The 21022-nt window shown below is 41.3% G+C and overlaps 1 protein-coding gene across 1 annotated transcript in view; it reads left to right on the forward strand.

The window, feature by feature from the left end:
• Positions 1–10708, forward strand: part of LOC148891910 (coiled-coil domain-containing protein 13-like) — a 17843-nt gene extending 7135 nt beyond the window's left edge. Inside the window, exons 8-10 of the mRNA XM_089008622.1 lie at positions 2373–2582; positions 2658–2737; positions 6168–10708. Coding sequence (XP_088864748.1) covers positions 2373–2582; positions 2658–2737; positions 6168–6204 — 327 coding nt within the window. The 3' untranslated portion in view covers positions 6205–10708. The remainder of the gene's footprint in view (positions 1–2372; positions 2583–2657; positions 2738–6167) is intronic.
• Positions 10709–21022: the final 10314 nt, after the last annotated feature.

Genomic DNA, 21022 nt, shown 5'->3' on the forward strand with positions numbered 1-21022 from the left:
TGTTCATTTCCTGTTTGGGCGGGAGTTGGCGGAAAGCGCAATTTTGATTGGATGATACTGACCTAGGTGGCCATTGATGTCCAAACAGGTAAATGCCCCCTTTTAAATAAGCCTGATGAGTAAAAAAAAGGACGAGTATAGTACACTATAGGTTGAATGGACAGAAGGCTTCGCCTTTGCTGAGAGAAAAGGTTATGCCGTGATTCTAATTTGCAATGAAAAAATACCATGAATGAAACAGTTGAATACCAGTGGCATTTGACAAGCCCCATGGTAACGTTAGCATCAATATACTTCTGTGAGAGACAGCAGAAAGCAAGCGTGCAAGCTAATGAGCAGTGTGCAAGCTAGCTAGCAGTAACTGGACCCTGCAAGTTGACTTTTATTCCGATTGTTTGACTAGATTTTTTCAATCAATCATGAGAACGGAAAACTATTCATATTAATTGTGACTATTATCACAGTTATTTTCAATAATACATTCTGACATTTCGTTCAAATCACGTGCGTGTTTGCGTGCCTGTTTGCGTGCGTGTTTGCGCGTGCGTGCATGTGCCTCTCACTGAAAAACATTTCTGAATATTTTACTTTTATTGTTCTCTTAGTCAAAAAGGTTCCCGACCCCTGTTTTAGTTGGATAGTAACCTGTACCTCGATTAAAAGATTGTTATGTCGAGGTAGTCTTAATATAACATCAATTCCAGGGGCGAGCCGTGCATTTCACAACAAAGGCCTTTAGTAAGGCTCCGTCTGAATAAATCCTACCCTTAATAACTATTTTATGACTACACAACCTTTGCTGCAGCGACAGCTGCGATTCATATAAAAAATGTGACGGGAATTACTACAAGTCCACTAGTGGGTACCGTGAGCCAGTAAATTAGGCTTGCGAGAAGGCCTTGGTGATGCCAACTCAAAATCTGATTGGTCAATGCAACAGATGGATCGACACTTATATACTACAGGCCCGCAGCACTGATTGTGAAGGCATCCAAGTAGATTTCTGACCCTGGTAACAAATGGTGTCTGAAATGTGATTGATTAAATGCTGGAAGCAGCAAAACATGGGAAAAGCAATGGAAGTAAGGTGAAAGATGATTTGGAATTATTTAATAAGAATTCATGGAGAAAGTATAATTAACATTAGTAATATTCAGTTAATACTGTCTCCTATCTAATTCAGTGTTTTTCAACCTTTTTTTAACCAGGGCACATTTTTTTACGTTGGAATTTTTTTGTGGCACACCACGAACCATCTCGCAGGAAAGAGGCAATCAGTAAAAGTGTTGCCACACGGACGAATATTAAATTACCTCCCAGTCTTTTCAGCACGGACATAGGACAATGACATAATATTGGCAGAAAATTATTCAAAAATGTTTGTACATTTTTAAATTCGAAAAAGGGGCATTGGATAGTTTCTCACGGCACACCTGACGATCTCTCATGGCACACTAGTGTGCCGCGGCACACTGGTTGAAAATCACTGATCTAATTCATAACGGATTCTTTTATTACATTACATGAGAGGCGTAACCAAAAGTTTCGGCGTGTACTTCCGCCTTCACGTTGAAGGCGGAAGTACAAGCCGAAACATGTTGATGTTTCAACAGGTAATTGAACCACCTAAAACGCCACTGTCTGTCATAAAAGAATCCATTATAAATTAGATAATTATCATTAGTCTGTGATTCAGATATTTTAGGCCAGCAGAAAAGGCCTTGCAGGCCGATGACCATTTTGTGTTTGGGAGCCTTTTACTGAGCATGTTCATCTTTTATAAGTTCATATAGTTGCTTGTTCTGTAGCCATAAGGGGACATAAGCCAGTATCCTCTTGTGCTGGTTCCAAGCCCAGATAAATACAGAGGGTTGTGTCAGGAAGGGCATCCGACGTAAAAGCTTGGCCAAAACAAACATGCGAATCAAACCGCTGAAGATGGAGGATTCGCTGTGGCGACCCCTTGAAGGGAAAAGCCCAAAGGAAAAGAAGGGAGAGAAGGCCTTGCAGGCACTGACGGTCCACCACTGATCAATCCCCCACCCCACCCCACCCCCAAATGTGTTTATATTTTTGGGGAGGGGTCTTTAACCCTTTCTCCAGCACCCCCCGCGACCGTAGTAAGGAAGAAGCGATATGGAAAATGGATGGATGGATGCCCCCTGTAACCTGACGATAAGATAGCCTGTCGTGACCGCTATCCCTGAAAGGGTTAATTTCCCTAATGTTGTTAAATACACCTGTATCTGAGTTTTGAAAATCGAAAATAATATCCAAACTAAATAACAACATCAAATTATGTCCGAGAGCTGTCTCAAACGTTTTTGAATAATGACACTGCTTCAGTGCGATGTGTCTGTTTTCCATTGCAGAAGGAGAAGGCTCAGATGCAGGAAATGCTGAGTCAGCTTAGTAAACAACTGGAGGTGCAGAACAACCCGGCCCAGCAAAACGCAGACTCGCCACTGAGAAATGAACTCGTCATGCAAAACACGCTCATCCAGAACTTGTACCAAGTGGTCGCCGACAAAGAGAACACGATCAAGGAGTTAGAGGAAAAAATCCAGCAGCTCTCACTCAAGGTGAGAAAATATCAAGCCAGATTTGAAAAAAAATACAGACCCGAAGTGTTCATGAACTGTTTGCAACTTTTACAGGATGAGCAAACTCAAGCCAGTATCAACATCTCTGCATTTTCTCATGAAGAGGGCGCCAAAGACAACAAAACACCTCCACGGTATGTGCTTTGGAATATAACTTTTTCAAGCACTCATCTAAAATTGATGTTATCGTCATTTTTTCCTCTTAAATGTATTCCTAACTTTGCAATAGATAAATGGGATTTAATTGATTATAGCTGCTACAATGAAAAAGTGAAAATGTTGCCCTTATTGCTCACGTCATTCTATGAGAAGAGATTTCTTATCTTAATTTTGTTTTTAACATGTGAAACAAAGAAATATGAATAGAATTTACTTTTTACAATGGTCTACCAATTGCAAGTTTCTGTACAATCAATGATCTCCGATTTTTTTTGAAAGCCCGACCTACTGATCCTGATTTTCGCCAATCAAATGTAGTTTCATAACCAAACATGATTTATTGTTAATTGAACAATACCCTGAAAGCAATGCAAACTAGTTGTTTTAACTTCCCTAAAGTATTTCTCTCGAACATAAGGAAAAGCCGATGAGTCATCTCGCAGAAGAAAGTGACACTTTTTCTTGCATTGAAATAAGACTGAAAAAGTGAAGATCGTTTTATATTTGGGGTCGAGACATGATAACGATTCACGACGCTAGATGGCGCCAGATATCATTGAAGCGAATGCTGAATTTAACTCCCCAGGCCAAAGCCATCCCGTCATGAAGAATAAAAATAAAAATAGTGGTAACATGGAGAAGAAAAATAAAAATTGGCGGTAAGAAAAAAAGAAAATAATATAAGAGATAACAGCAAATGGAGAATGTTAGAGACAATATGGGGAGATTCAACCGCAGTGGCGGCCGTGCATCTCACACCTTGGCCTTCAGTAGTGCTACGTCTGAATCACTACACAGCTCCGAGTGTGTTGTTGTTTACAACACGCCTAGAGGATGTCGTTGGCCAGGAAATAACTTATGACTTGAAGAAACTTACTGTCATTGAACTGTTCGAATTTGTACTATGAACGTGTGGATTGATGATAACCTCATAATATTGCAATATTATTTGCTATTTTTACTAGCTTCGGAGCTTTCCGACCTTTCTTAATGAGGTCCATCTATTCTTGAAAAGTCTGTCTTGAAAATGTCTTTAACAGAATATCCATAACCAAATCCATTTCTTCTCCGCCTTCAGCCATTGTGTGTTGATGAAACCCCGATGAAATCTACACAAAAATGTGTTTGCTTATGCAGTTCACAACAAATACAGTGTGTGAGCTCTGGCCAGTATGTGCTTATCACTAACGGTACTGATACTTTGATCACCTAGTGACAAGCCAATGTGACTAGCCAATCATAATTTGCGAAAACTCTGACATTGCCATCGCCTTCGAGCAGGCCTTGGGTTGCCAACTCGAACTCTGATTGGTTAAAGCAACTGTTTCATCGCCATTGATTTTTATGCTCCCGAGCCTGCAGAACTGATTGTGAAGGCATCCAGGTAGATTTCTGACCCTGGGAACAAATGATGGCTGAAATGTGATTGGTTAAATGCTTAAAAACACACATCTGCTTAAAAACACACATCAGGAAGCAGCACAACATGGGGGAAAGCCATGAAAGGAAGCTGAAAGAAAATTTGGAATTATTCAATAAGAATTCATGGACAAAATATCATTCACATTAGTCTGTGATTCAGATATTTTAGGCCAGCAGAGAAGGCCTTGCAGGACCTGATGACCCACCACTAGTTAACTGGCAGATGAGGAGAAGTTATAATGAAAATTTGAAGGTTATGGTGATAAATGAGGCAGGACTTCAAACAATTGCAAAACGCCTGTTGAATATGGTGTCACAGAGTAATGTACGGAGATTGAGAACCCCAAATGATCACTGAAAAAAATCTCACAGACAGCTTTCAGTAGTCCTCAGAGCGGCCAGTTCAAAGAACTTGTTAGACTTCACTTTGATGGTTAATACAGTTATTGCAATGTTATTTCATCACATTGGTTTATTTACATTTCGAAAACCATTACTCATTCATTTATGAATGTGATTGCACATTGGTTTCCATATTTAAAGGACAACGACCCCATTTTTTGTTCAGAAAAACGTTTTATAGCATCTAAAATACCCAAAACACACAGGCTGATATTTTTAGTCAAATGCAAAACACCAATAAAAATGAATGAATGAATGAATGAATTGGAAGGCGGAAGTAGTCGCCGAAACATGTCAGGTATTTGAACACCGACAATACACTGTCTGTGAGTAAGGAATCTGCTTAACATTACCAATAAAAATGACTTAAAATGTCCAAAAACTGCCACAAATCAGCTCGAAACTGGGGATTTTCAGAAAGTCCCGCCCCCAGTTCTTGACGTCACGCCAGGTCGTCTTGCCTTACTCAAGAAACCAAACAATGGGCTCAGTTCAGATTAGGAGAAGATGCTTTCTTGTTACTCATCCAGTTATGAATATGATTCAAATAGTTTTGAAGAGGAAAGCATAAATGTTTGCAATTGATTAAAGGAGTCCTCCCATATCAATTCGAGCCGTCAATGACAGCAATGTAGCGTCCCAGAAAATGCACGGCTGGGCTGTCTTATATTCGGGTCAATACAGTAATGCTGAGTTGGAGATTTTTGTGTCTCACACGCACACACGACTGTATTATTTGAAACGAATTTATCCAAAAAGCACATTGAGCGTTATGAGGCATCTTCATGTGCTATAACTTTAGCCATATATTGACGTAAATCTTGAAAATGAACAATTGAACGTTGAAAACTTGTTTTTTTTCTGTACTGCAACTCCAATCATGTAAATATTGCAGCGTTCCCCTCCAAAATCAAGACTAATTTCTCAAATAACAAATAACTTGTTATATTGTGAATTTCATCATCCTGAACATTGCCAATGTTTTTCTTCAGTGTATGGTTCCTCTTGAAACTCTGACACTATTCTCCTAAAATATGCTCCTTGAAACATGTTTTAAACCTGAAACTGTTTTGTCAAAAATACACATGTAATTTTCTGACTCGAAAAAAAATAATGCCAATTCAATGTAGATTGCCATTTTTTTTCTACTTCCAAAAAAATATCATAATTTTTAATGCAATAATATCATCACATGAAATATGTTTGCCTAAACCTTTTCAGGGACAACAGTTACCACAGCTAACATCTTACCATGTCATCAGGTTACAGGGTGCTTGAACAGGTTAATCTTGTAGTATAATAATAATAATAATAATAATAATAATACATTACATTTTAAGCGCCTTTCAAAGCTCTCAAGGACACTTTACAGTCACAGACAAGCCTAGGTACTATAATAAATAAAATATCACAAATACAATGCAATAAATAAAATACAATTATAAATAGAAACAAGAGAGTGCAATATTGAATAGGTGGGTTTTGAGATGGGCATGATAGTGCATGTGTTCTTTTAGTTCTTAATACTCCTTCATACAGGTCTAATGTGGTGCCTCAAATTTCTCTCCTCTTCTTCCTCAGTTCTGCCTTTGCTGTCAACGGGCCTTGGTATTTGTAGACATATTCATCATCGGAAGAACCTCTGCAGAACAGCTATGCGCACCAGTGGACCAACCACAGCAATTGCGATGGAGAGTCCCACGTTTATAATGACTTTATATAGATGCGTCCCTCGGTGGAATCTTGAAGAACCCCAAGATGTATTTGCTTTCAGAACATGAACGCCAGTGTGACAAGTGCTGGTCGAGGAGGAGTAATTGGATTTCTGGAGCGTGGTAACACAGAGATATGGCACTTTACTCCTTGTTTCCCCTTCCACCTTGACATCCTTTACAACCGAGGTCCTGACATATTAAGTGCAATTAAACCGAGGTCATGCTTATTCGGGTATTCGTAGTAACGGGGTGCTGAAGATGTTAATGTCGCTTTGCAGCTTGCAGCTGATCGTCGAGCAGCAGGAAAGGGACCCGCCAAGGGCATCGCTTAGTGGCAGTGACCTCTCAGCTTTAACGCTGACTTGATGCGACAGGTCGAGCGCAGCTTCCTGTAGGCTCTCTGACTTGGCGCAAGTTGGCCTTGCTGCTCCTGCTCGTGTACTTACCTTCTCATACCACATGTGACAAACTGCAGGCGGCAGTAACATGCTCCTCTCTTTCCGTCCCTCCTCCTCGTCTTTTACATCTCACCAATGTTCTACCACTTCTGTGCCCTTCTTATGCCATTTTGAAGCCCTTTGACTGCAATGGTTCTCTTTGGGTGGCCTCTGCAAAAACACTTCAGTCGCAAAGCGGAGTCATCAGTCCCTATCATAAAAAGAAAAAAAGGTACATTTTGAAATGCCCAGAGAAAAACTGAAGGATTTTGTTTACATGCTGACAATATTTCTAGAGCAAAAAAGTGACTAGATTAGATTCAACTATTTTCAACTGTTGAAAAAGTCATACATTTTCATCTTCAACATTTTGGACAAAAACTGTTCAGGAAAGGAACAATTTCCAAACCGCCTGTTGTTATTTTACATGTGCAGAGGGTTAGTCGAAAACCTTCCAAAGTATGACTTAAAACTTGATTGGCATGGGTGGTTGCGCCAAAGAGTGGTTGAGGCATTTATTAGAGAGCCTTTTTTTGTGAGCCTTCGTTGCTCTGAGTCACGAACTGCCCTCATGTCATGTAGAGTTCCACAAGGCTCAATTCTGGGTCCTCTGCTTTTCTCGCTTTATCTGCTCCCTCTGGGTGCCATCTCAATGAAACATGCTATTTCCTTCCACTGCTTAGCCGTGTCACGTCCGCACGAGGCAAATGAAAACGACCTCGTCGGACAAAAAAAAGGACGTGGATCCAAAGTACTCGATGGAGACAGTTGATGAGTTTAAAAGGTTCTACTGAGACACGCAGGGGAACGCCAAACAGAACGAACCAGCAAAAAGAGCGACCAACCTGTCATACGGCAGTGGTGAAACACAAACGGGAAATACACCGGCAACTACCGAGACAAACCGTGTAACTCATAGTCAGAAGGCACATTAGTGAATAGGCAACAGGTGTGCGAGCCGGAGAGACAGGGAAGGGGAGGGGCACGCACCTGTCGCCAATCAGAATGTGACAAGCTGATGGGCAGCCTGGTGGTCGACTGGTTAGCACAAGGTTGTTCAACTCATTTGTTGCCGCGGGCCACATTGTAGTAACTGTTTCCTCTCGCGGGCCGTTATAAATTGAATTAGAATATTTAATCCCCTTGACATATTACATGTAGAGCGCACAACAAATTTGAATAACTAGTTTTAAAATTTGAAGACAAAAATAATGAGTGTTGTGATTTGCATAGGACATTAAAAATTTTGGTTCAGACCTTAGCATGCATCATGGCACTTGACATGCTTGATTTGCTTTTGCGAGACAAATAAAATGATGTGATGGGCCAGATTTGATCCCCAGGCCTTGACTTTAACATCTGTGGATTAGCATACAGTGCAGAATGTTCTGTTCCGGTTCTGGCCTTCTTGCAGGGTGTTTGCATGTTCTCCCTGTGCTAATATGTGTTGTCTCATGGTTCTCTGGTTTCATTCCACATGCATGGGACACAAAATTTTCCTTAGGTGTGAATTTGAGCACGGATGGTTGGTAATCTATGTATGCCGCGGCAATTGGCTGGAACCCAGTTCGGGGTGTACACTTGTCTATCCCCCAAGGACAACTGGCATCGCCTCCAACATGCACGCCACCCTTGAGAGGATAAGAACATGCCAGAATGGGTGGATGAATCAAGATCCAATTATTTGTTTCAAATCTTGAAATGGCTTCACCCCATTTTACCGATCTGGTCTCCTGCACCCCTTTCTAACCTTCTAACCCAGGGGTGGGCAAACTTTTTGACTTGCGGGCCGCATTGGGTTCTAAAAATTGACAGAGGGGCCGGGCCAGGAGCATTTGGAGGGAGTGTTTGGGCCGGAAATTCTAAACCTAAAGCATTAAAGGACAACTGACGCCTCCGGACAAGTTATGTCCATAATTTATAAAATCACTTCAAATGACTTTGACTGTGCGTATTTTACAAAGATTCCACAGCATATAGCTATAGTTTATGTTTTAAGACTTGCGCTGAATATTCATGAAGTCTTGTTTTCGAGTTGATGACGACCCCCATGTGACGTCACGTTTGGACCGCCCCTGACCGAGAAAGCGACACAATGCATTTTGGGTACTTTGTTTGATCTGAAAACTTGGTGTTGATCCGTGTTGATGGCGAAATTAGAGGGAAAACACATAAATAACGCCATGGTAAATCGTTGTGTGTTGCACCAAGACAACTATTTGATATTCGCTGACACAAATTCCCAGCTGACAAATTTCCATTTCCAACGGAGCTTGGGCGCAATCTTCTGCATTTTCTGGGTGCTACATTTCTGTCCAGATGCCTCAAAATGACAGAGAATAACTTCTTTAATTGATTGCAAACATTTATGCTTTCCTCTTCAGAACTATTTCAATCATATTCATAACTGAAGGAGTAACAAGAAAACATCTCCGAATCTGAAGCCATTGTTTTGATTCTCGAGCAAGGCAAGACGTCTTGGCGTGACGTCACGAACAAGGGGCTGGGACCTTCTGAAACTGGCCATTTCCAGATTCATTTTGAAGTCATTTTTATTGGTGTTTTTCATTTAACTAAAAATATCAGCCTGCCTGATTTGAGTATTTTAGCTGCTATAAAACGTTTTTCTGATGTCAGTGGGAAACAAAAAAAAAAGGTCTCAATGAATATGGCGTTTACATACTATTTCACAGATACTTGGAGGAGGAAATGGAAATAGATTAAAATAACATATGCACTGTGATTGATCAAGATTGCGTCTGTTTTTAATAAGTTTTCATTGAAGTTGCAAAGTTAAAGAAATCAACATTTATTGAAAAACGGAATCACTTTCAAAATTCAAAACATATTATTCCACAACGAAATATTCAAGCTCAATATTATCTACTTGTGTTAAATTCCGCCAAATCATAGATGGTTTCTCCTGACCGCGCGCTCAACAAACTATCCATTGACGCCCTCGCCTTCACGCGCAAACAATACACGTGTACCGTCGCCGAGCACACAGACATAGGCTACCTGCAGTTGAAATGTGCATACTCGGCACGGCAGCCAATCAAAAGCCTGTTTCTTTCTTCCGGACTTTCGCAAGCGTTATAAAGTCGTGCAATTGCATGTCATTTTCCAAAAATAGATGCGCAGAATCTCAGCCCAGAAGAAAGATTCAAAAGAAGCTAACAACATATGTGACGCTACAAAACGTAAATTTACATTAAACCGTGACAGTAAAGTGTACATGAGACTTATGAAAGGGGCTTCGTGGCTCATATGAAGCAATGCAAACGTTGCATTGTGCACCACAATGACAATCGACTGCTGCAGCAAAATCTACAGCCATGCACATTAACCGTAAATTAAGCAAGGTAGCATTTGTAGTAGGTCCATTCTTGATTAAAAAAAAACAAACTTTGTACTTTGTGACAATTTTTTTAATGTGATTACTTGTCTCATTGTGCTTCAAGTTGTGAAAAATGGGGAAGGCAACCTTTCAGTTATCTGCCCTGTTGTCCGCTAACTTTTTGTCATGAATTTCAGACACTGTTTTACTATAATTTGGGCAAGTTCGGCGGGCCGGATTAAAAAGCCTAACGGGTCGTATGTGGCCCGTGGGCCGTAGTTTGCCCATGTCTGTTCTAACCCCTTTCTTTGGAATGACCACTGAACGTTCTGCAAGATCCCTCACTGCCAATCCTTTAAAACACATCTCAAAACGATTAATTTTTTTTGGGTTTTGACTCAGCATGATATTCAGTTTTACTTTTTTTTTTTACATTAGGGTGTCTTCATGATTAATTCATGAATTTATTGTTTGTTCCGTATGAATTATTTCTGCTCCCTGTACAGCAAATTTAAAGGTGGCCTTTTCTAAGTTTACGTACCAGCAGAAGGATGTCTCTCCCAAAGTTGGCAGCAATACGTCCGTGTAAGCTCTCAGTCGTACAGGAGTGGTCCATCGATGAGAAGGTTTCTTCAGCCGTCATCTGTACAAATTTGAAGGTTTCGGACGTTTCGCCTCCTATCCAAGAGGCTTTGTCAGCGAACTGACGAAGCCTCTTGGATAGCAGGCGAAGCGTCCGAAACCTTCAAATTTGTACAGATGACGGCTGAAGAAACCTACTCATCCCTGTACAGCACTTAGTCTACACTGGTTGTTTTAAAGTGCTCCATATATACAGTTGAGTTGTGTTGATTGACACTACCAACCAATGGCCTGACGTGCAGCACACTAAGCAGAATTCAATGCTGTCTGAATGTGATTTTTTTTAAAGAATGCCAAAGTTCCAAAACACAAATCATGTGCGAGAGACCATCTTACAAAGATACCATGGAATCTCAATAAAAGTGTCTGACAAACACCTTGAGTTCCACTGTATGCCAATTAATGAAAAACAATATTTTGGTTTAAATGGTCAGTGAATACTGCCTTGTGGAAACATGTAGGAGGTCATGATTCCTTCCACGACTCCGTAAGGATTGCCTGAATGTTGTAAAAATAAAAAACAATAAATAAAATAGAACTGATGAACTCCATGACCCATCACAGTGTTTGGTCATTGAGGCGGCGGTCCGCTCTTTGCTACCTCTGAACCTAAAAATTGAATGTCACATGGCTAACCTTTACAAACTGCACCCCACACGTGTCTAGAAAATACAGATTAAGTTCCCCCAGGCTCCTTTCAAAGCTAATCACTCATTTAACAAGTAGTGGGTGTGTCTTTCGCACGGCGCAGCTCGTACATGATCAGGTGATGCCAGAGTGTCCTATTTTAACCTCTGGGTGGCACATCAAGAATAAAACATGTTCCAAGCACTTCTTGACCTTCATCTTTGATTTATTAAGCACAGTAACACCAAGCTACTACTATGTTGTCTATTTATTTATTTATTGACTTATTTATTTGTCTTTCTATTTGTTCGTGTGTCTGTTTAATTGTTAGTTTTATTTGTATATCTTTGTTTATTTTCACAGAGTACTATAAAACATGAGATGGCTCCTGTGTCCCACGAGTAAAGATTAATGTTTGAATATTTGAATCAAAATTATTTGTAGGTACCATGTTGAATGCGTGTCTTTTGCAACCCTTTTTTATAGCAGCCAGACATCACTTCTGGCATTATACATAAACCATGATGCATGGGGTGACGTGGATCATCGCACAACTCTAGCTGTAGATTAGTTCAACATGAAAAAAGTGTTTCCTCTGCCTGCAAAGCGTGACGCTAACACAATAAGGGACAGTGGTTACGACAGTGGACATATCATCGTATCTTGTTACAGGATAAAAATGGTTAAAAGCAACACAGCAAATAACCCGTGAGGCAGCAGTGCCGGCTGCTGTTCTGTCACAGCCTTGTTGGCAGCGCCACAATTTTGCAGGTGTTATGATACATTGGTCAAATGTTTTTGGGATTTGGGTCAACAGTCAGCATTCATTTTTCTGCTGTAAAAATAATATATCTTGCACGCTGCTCATTTTAGCTAATCACATCATTGCACACTTTGCCACGGTCTCTGGTTCGACCATAAATCAACGGCGGTTTTCAGGTGAAGGCAATTCAGTGACTATAGTGCGATGTTGTGACGGTATTAATCATCCATGTGGCGGACCATAATTTGAAGTCCACTATCTTCAAAAAGTATATGGAGTGTGGTATTGGTGTGTAGTGTCTGGACACTTTTATGAGTGCCGACTACGAGTCTCTAGATCGGAGCATCGCCACTATTTTTAGTTTGCTGCGGATGGGCCGGAGTTTTAACAACCCTGCTGTAATGTGGCATCTTTGCCTCAGTAAACCCCCTCAACCACAGTGAAACTTGTTTGCTTCCAACCTTGCCAAAACGATTTCAACAGCACTTGCCACCACCTTGCTTCCTGCCTTCTCTTCGCCCTCATGCTAATTTAAAGGCACTTTAATTTAGTATAGGCTTCTAAATACCGCACTAATTTTTCCAGGGCTCAGTGGGAAATTGGCATCGGAACATGGTAAGAAAAAGAGAAAAGGCCCAGCCATCCGTTTTCTTCCATGCTTATCCTCACGAGGCCACAAGACAAAAATGTCAAGGTGCCTCATGAATCTGGCCCTTGTGCGTGACAAACGATGCCTGTGTCTGTGCGTCGAAAGCCGACCGTCCCCGGTGCATAACCCGCTTTGCTCGGCTGCAGGTTATCACTCACTGTTGCCAGCAGAGATAGCGCCCATTTCTCTCGCGGCGAGCGTCCTGCTGGCGCGCCCTGCCAAATATGTATCAAAAGTCGCAATGTGCGTCAGAAAGGATGTTGATGGAGCAAATAGTTGCCATGGTCCAGGGAAAATGTTTAACTAAATACTTGTTTTTCTTGGGAGGATGGCATATGCTGTCAAATAAACCAACGTGCCACAAATCAGTCACTAGTCATCTATTCGAGAGTATTGTCAAGGTTTCACACTGAAACCTTTATGGTAAAGCATTTTCCCAAAGGGACCATTGGCACATCTGCTGAACAGTTAGTTGGCTCATAAATCAAATTTAGATTCCGGTGCTCCTGTTGGTTCTATGGTACTGAGGAGGCAGGGCTCTGAAACAAGTCTTTGGTCCAGTCGCAGGCCTGGTTGTTCTGAGGTTCAACGTTCGAACCTCAGATCGGCCCATCATTTGTTTGTGGAGTTCAGTCCATTTGTGGAGTTCTAGTAGTCCATCTTTAAAGTCCAACGTTTTATGTTGCTTATTGTTCAGTATTTTGGTCCATTTTCACTGTCAGTGTTTTCACACATTTTCCAATAAACACAGACTGTGATCTTTGAAGACCGTTTTTCAAATTTTTGGTCAAATATGGGATGACACAATGGGAAGCTATTTTGACACTTTCAGGGACAGCGGTGACTACAGTGGACATCTTATCACATTATCAAGTGACAGGTTGCAAGAAAGGATTATATTGATCCATCCATCATTACTATCCATCCATTCGTCCATTTTCTCAACCGCTCATTCCCTAGAGCAGAGGTCGGGAACCTTTTTGACTAAGAGAGCCATAAAAGTAAAATATTTAGAAATGTTTTTCAGTGAGAGCCACACACACGCGAGCGCACGCACGCCCGCGCACACACACACATACCTGTGCGCAAACACAGGTGTTCCTCGGGTTTACTTCTGGGCCTACTGAACAGAATTCTGAATTTTAATGTAACCAAGTGTTGAATATTGAACAGTTAAAAAAAAAAAAAAAAAAAAAACAACTTTGTCACAGTTTGAAGGTAGTTGAATAAGATTTACGCTAGAAGGCGTTTTTAGTTCAATACTGCCCCTTCTTGACATTTTAGAGCAGTGATCTTCAACCAGTGTGCCGCGGCACACTAGTGTGCCATGAGAGATTGTCAGGTGTGCCGTGAGAAACTATCCAATGCCCCTTTTTCGAATTTAAACTTTTACAAACATTTTTGAAGAATTTTCTGCCAATGTTATGTCATTGTCCTATGTCTGTGCTGAAAAGACCGGGAGGTAATTTAATATTCGTCCGTGTGGCAACACTTTCACTGATTGCCTCTTTCCTGTGAGATGGTTCGTGGTGTGCCACAAAAAAATCCGATGTAAAAAAAGTAAAGTGCCCTGGTTAAAAAAAGGTTGAAAAACACTGTTTTAGAGATACATTTGGAAATCATTTGAACAGGGAAAAATGTCCTTTTTATAGCAAAATACTGTAATTTGATAAATGGAAAGACGATTTCTGCATTGTCAGTACAGTGAGACCTCAACTTACAAACACCTCAACTTACAAACTTTTTGTCTTACAAACGTCAAATTTATGAAAATTAAACCTTATAATAAGCACTATTTTCATCATACACACCCACCACGGCTGGCGGAGTGATCTTCGGCGGAAGCACACGACCGAACAGCACCAGAGGTTAAGTTACCAACAGTCCTTATGGAAGGTGACTCTCCTTCCATAAGCCATCAACGACCATCAAAAAGGTAAATAAAACTTTATTTTACAGCACAGTTTAATTTAATTTAATTACAGTCGTCATGTAATGCGCCTTTCTTTCCAAACAGCAATTCCCTTTGACCTTCGACCATCACAAATGTAAATAAAGTGACTTTATGATACAATGCAGTGTATTTCTTTCATTACAATACAATAGCACATTTATTATACATAGAATAAGGTATGTTGTGTGTAGTTTTAAGGCTTATTTAGTTGAAAAGTATATTTTATGGAAACCCGGGAACGGATTATTCCCATTTTAATGGTTTCCTATGGTAATTATTTTTTTTGAGATACACACTTTTCGCCTTACACACTCTGTCTGGGAACCAATTAAAAATTGGATATCTTTAACCTTGAACTCAAACCAACTAGTATGAGCCGTGAAACTCTTCGTCTGACACTGAGTTCCAAACCAGCTCTGGAGGGGTTGTCAAAGCTGGTGCCCCTCCACTGCGGCTCATTATGGGAGAAGACGTTACATAAAGTGTCATTTGGGTAGTTGAAGCTTGATCCCTGCTTTAGAGCAGGGATCTCAAACTCAATTTACCCTGGGGCCGCTGAAGGCAGAGTCTGGGTGAGGCTGGGCCGCATCAGGATTTCCACAAGAAAAGCACAGATAAAACATTCCAATGTTATCAAAATCTTTATTTTGAACACACACAAAAATGAATTAAATGAATAAATGGAAAATGAATAAAAAATAATTTAACCAGTCATAATTAAATAAAATAATTCTAATGATCATAAGGCAGATACAGACGACAGAAAAAAAACACAGGAAAACTAATTATTTTAATAAAGTTTCAAATGGCTGCATTCACAGTTCTTTAACCTTTAATTTTCATAAAGAAACTATTGACCATGAACTGTCCTAAACATGGTTTCTCTTGCCTACTTATTCAGTTTCATGTATATCAATCATGCGGGCCGCACTAACATTAATCTTTCATATCAAGGCGGGCCGCAAAATATTCTTTCGGGAGCTGCATTTGGCCCCCGGGCCGCAAGTTTGAGACCCCTGCTTTTTCCCGGAAATCTGACTAATGAATTGCAATGTGGTGATACGTTTTCAAAGCGAATTTCTCCAAATACATCCATTCATTTTCCGTACTGCTTATTCCTCATTTGGGTCGCGGGGGTAGCTGGAGCTTATCCAAGCTGTCTTCGGGCACGAGGCAGGGGACACCCTGAATTGGTTGCCACACACAACGATGTCCAACAGTCACTGTCACACTCACACATTGGGACAATTTAGAGTGTTCAATCTGCCTGCCATGCATGTTTTTGGAACGGGGGAGGAAACCGGAGAACCCGGAGAAAACCCACACAGGCCCGGTGACAACATGCAAACTCCACACAGGGAGGCCAGAGCGGGACTTGAACTGGTGACATCTGCACTGTAAAGCCGGTGTGCTAACGTGTCGACTACCGGGCCGCCCTTTCCAAATACAATACAATACAATACAATACAATACAATACAATACAATACAATACAATACAATACATATTGATTTATATAGCGCGTTAACAACAGCTGAAGCTGTAACAAAGCACTTAACATAGACAACTTAAAAAGTTTGTCTGAGCATCTCAATTTGGGCCCGTGACCTCAACCGCGAACAAATCTCATCACTTTCCAGTAAAAGACATTTCCCCTCCAACCGCCAAAAAAAACACTTTTGATATTGTTTTATAGAATCTGATTACGCAGAAGCACTGCAGATTTATTCCCAGATGCCCAAGGAGCCACCAAGCCAAACAGCCCAGTTAAATCAACACAGCCTGCATAAACAGCCTCACGTATTCATCGTTCCAGCTTTGAATGACTCTTTTCTGCAGCCGTCTGCTCTCTGAGGTATTCCCTCGTTCTTCACCCATGCTTCCTGCTCACCATTGACTGACTGACTGCATCCAGAAAGCTAAAGCAAACAAGGCGGCCTCGTGGGGTTTTAAAGTTAGCTGTGGATGTATAAAGGCGTCTGTGAACTTTTCTCGCCGTTCATCTATCATTTACATTGAATGCAAAGTCAATACGTGGTTCCTTCTCATGAGTATCCTCCAGTAATTGGACTGAAATTGCCAGGAGAGGCACTCGTGAAGCAGTCCATTAACTTTTCTTTTGTTCCAAGAACTGGTTTTATGTAAGAGTGAATCTTGACAAAAGAAAGAAATCAAAACAAATGTTTTGGTGGTAAGGTGGTAATCACATCCTTTATATCAGGGGTGTCCAAAGTCGGTCCTCGATGGCCGCTGTCCTGCCTGTTTTCCAGCTCTCCCAGGAGCAACACACCTGATTCAAATGATCAGCTCATCAGCCAGCTCTGAAGCAGCATCAAAATGGTCCTGATGATTTGAATCAGGTGCGTTGCTCCTGGGAGAGCTGGAAAACAGGCAGGACGGCGGCCCTCTAGGACCGACTTTGGACAGCCCTGCTTTAGATGTACTGTACTGGTTGGAATTCATCAGCTGTGATGTAAAAATTGTCTTGAGTGTCTCTGTTAAAGGCGCGCCACCGCTGCTCCTATTAGCATTTGGGGTGTAACCTGCAATCAGAAGAATTGATGGAAAATGCCTGCAAAGGTGGAAAGGTTGAAACTTAACGATAATAACCTCCACTCGCAGAGGACATGTGTTTGTACACAACTGCTGCGCCCCACCACCAGTCATCACTGAAGTAAACACACACTCTCATTCACCACAGGTTGAAACACATTCTGTCTGATCGTGTGATTGCCCTGCTAGCAGGACTGCAGTTTTCTTGATTTTCAGAATCAGAATCAGAATCAGAATACCTTTATTCGTCCCGCAATGGGGAAATTTGCAGTCCACAGCAGCAATTGAAGAGGGATGGGGTTGGGGTGGGAGTGAAAGGATAGAAAACAAGATATTCTAAGCATTTTCTTAAGTAACCTTGATTCTGGTATGCTGGTCTTATCGAAGAAGTTGTCTCCTGCCTGTTTTCATGTCCAGTGAGCAAACATTGGCCAGGATATAGGATAATACCATGGGTCGTGTGTGTTATTATCTAGTTTACCCTGAATGCTTCTTTGCTTTCCCTGCTTTAAAGGACAACCGATGTCTCCGGACAATTTGTGTCCATAATTTGTAAAATGGCTTCAAATGACTTCTACTGAGCGTATTTTAATAAGATTTCACCGCATATAGCTATATTTTACGTTTTAAGACTCGCGCTGAATTTTCAGAAAGTCTTGTTTTTGAGTTGGTGACGAGTCCGGACGTGACGTCACTAAAGGAACGCCCCTGACCGAAAAAAAGACACATTGTAGCAGTCCTTGCATCACATCAATGTATTTTGCTCTACTTGTTTGTTCTGACAACCTCGTGTTGCACCCAAAAGCCGCCAGAAGAGGGCGTCCAAGCTCCATATAATGAAATTATCAGCCTGAGGAAACGGAGGTGGCAACAGTAGGTCGCCATTTTGTGACTCTTTTTTTGGGTGCGACATTTCCCCCCAATGTTGCCTCAAAATGGCACGAAATAAATTCTTTAATCGATGGCAAACATGTATGCTTTCCTCGTCAGAACTATTTGAATCATATTCATAACTGGATGTGTAACAAGAAAGCATATTCTCCGAATCTGAAGCCATTGTTTTGATTCTCCAGCAATGCAAGACGTCTTGGCGTAACGTCACGAACTGGGGGTGGGACTTTCTGAAAATGCCCAATTCGCAGCTCAATTCTTTGCAGATTTTGGTCTTGACTTTAAGTCATTTTTATTGGTGTTTTGCATTTGAATAAAAATATCATACTGCATGTTTTGGGTATTTTAGATGCTATAAAACGTTTTTATGATGTCAGTTAAAAAACGGTTGTCCTTTAATGTATACATCCTCACTTCCGACAATTCCTGTCCAGGTGTAAAGCCATAGGCAAATCCGGCGATGTGATGGACTGGCAGAGAAGTCCCTGATCCACTGGTTACTTTGTAACTTCCTGCTCAAGTTTGTTGAGTTCAAACCAAATATCCAAAAGACGAGGGAACAGAAGTGATATGTCCAAAAGCATACAAGTTGGGAGAGTTTCACTACTGTTGGCTTTAGGGAGCTGTAGAATCTCCCAAGTTCACCGGTTGACATTGTGCTGAGTCATGTGCTTTTAATCAAGCACCTGTCTTCCACCCATGAGTTTGAAATGCCATGTGCGATTAGAAACCACCGCTTGGTTGCCTCGCATGCGGTTTATTGATGTGAATGGGCATGTCATGCATGGAAGTTTGACTCATTGGATGTGATATCAGCAGTGCGGACATCCGCACTGTATTATTGTCTGTGTGTCTTGACTCGATGATGATTATGATGATGTCACGACAGCAGCTGCACATCACATGTTGCCCCTTGTGATTGCAACATAGAGTTTTTGCACACAAACATAAACAACAATAATTGGCTGAGGTCATATGCCAGCTGAGCCGCCGACACCTCAGGTGCTTTGTGTCTCTGGATGTCTTCCAGGCTGCAGGACGCATGCTGCATGAATGCTAATATTAGGACACGACCACCTCTAGTCATGACGCCTCCTTCATGCATTAGCATCAACTGCACATGCTCAATATTTGGCTCTATCTAGCTTAAGCATCACCAAGAAGAAAGCAGTTTTACCATAGGTCAAGGGTCAGCAATTTCGTTGGACGTAAGAGCTACTGATTGTGGACTCATTAATACGACTCTGAGTGACTGTTCTAAAAGAACAAGTTTGGCACTGTTTTATTATATGTTAAAGCAAGGGTGTCAAAGTCACTTTTTGTCTCGGAACACATTGTAGTAACGGTTTCGTCTCGGAGGCCGTTATGAATTTTGGGAAGTCATGACAATGTTTAATCCCCTCCACATATTACATTCCATATAGAGCGCACAAGAAATTCACAAACCCCAAGTTTTCAAGTTTGAATAAAATAATAATGACAGTTACTGTGGTTTACATGTGACAATTTGTGTTTGATTTGCTTTCACGAGCCGAATAAAATTATGTAATGGGTCAGATTTGGCACCAAGAACTTGACTTTTGCACCTACATTTTAAAGGAACCTGTATAACGTACCCATTTAAGAATTCATGTTAGGGTGTTTTGTTTATTTAATTATTGTGTAAGGAGGACGAGATCAATAACAAACTAAACAATTTTTCCCCCTGTCAAAGGATTGTCATACTTTCAGCAGCGCTCTGGGTCATCGTCATCAAAATTAGGCCTGAATGTCTACGAGACGAGCACAAGACGAACTCAAGCAGGGACCGTAGGACCTGCTCGAGTTACGTCTGATTCACTTCATATACAGCAACTTCTACAAGAGGCGTTACCTGTCTTTCACACACACCTTCGAGCCCCCACATGTACATTAACACTTGCTCAGAATCTCCACACAAAACTTCTTACTCTTTATCCTTCTTGTATGTATAAGCGATTTTGACTATTTTAATTTTTTTACACTGAAGTGGTCAATTCATTAATTTATGAACTAAACCTTAACCTTCATCCTCACAAGGGTTGCGGGGGTGCTGGAGCATATCTCAGTCGTCTTCGGGCACTAGGCGGGGATGCCAGCAGGGCACACAGACAGAAACAACCATCCGCTCTCACATTCAGGGACAATTTGGAGTGCTCAATCAGCCTGTTATGCACGTTTTTGGAATGTGGGAGGAAACCAGAGGACCCGGAAAAACACCCACGTGGGCCCAGGTTGAACTCCACGTCGGGATGCCGGAGTGGGACTTGAACTCACGACCTCTGTGCTGTGAAGCTGGCTTGCAAACCACTCAACTACCGGGCCACCATGGTCTATTCATACCCTATTGATTACTCTTTTGATCTCTGCTCATCAGAGATCAACATCTTTGACATATGCATTCAAGGAAGTTTCCAACATTGAATATTTAGTCATAATTAGAGTGCAGCAAATATCAGGATCCAACTCCCAATTGTCATCCATTGATTTCAGTTGAACAAACATGGCTTGCAAACCTTTCAGAGCTTCGGTGATCTTTCCATGTGGTGCCGTGTTGTTAGGAATGATTTCTCAGCAGTGGCCTTTGATAAGAAAGCAAGCCGTTGACAGCGCCGCTAACATACTGTAATGCCCTTCAGCGTGAAAAATGATGCACACAGTCGCTGGTACAGCGGGTCGGTCTTTTAATAAACAAAAACCTAGCAGTTGTCACATAGATGAAAAGGTTTCTTCAACCATCATCTGTACTTCTTTGAAGTTGTCGGACGTTTCGGTTCTCATCCAAGAGGCTTTGTCAGTGAACTAAAATTTTGCTGGTAACTCCGGCCCTATATATATACAGTAAAGTCTT

Source organism: Hippocampus bargibanti, linkage group LG11 (genome assembly GCF_051943395.1).
Source record: "Hippocampus bargibanti isolate YZ-2025 linkage group LG11, ASM5194339v1, whole genome shotgun sequence".
Taxonomy (NCBI): Eukaryota; Metazoa; Chordata; class Actinopteri; order Syngnathiformes; family Syngnathidae; genus Hippocampus; species Hippocampus bargibanti.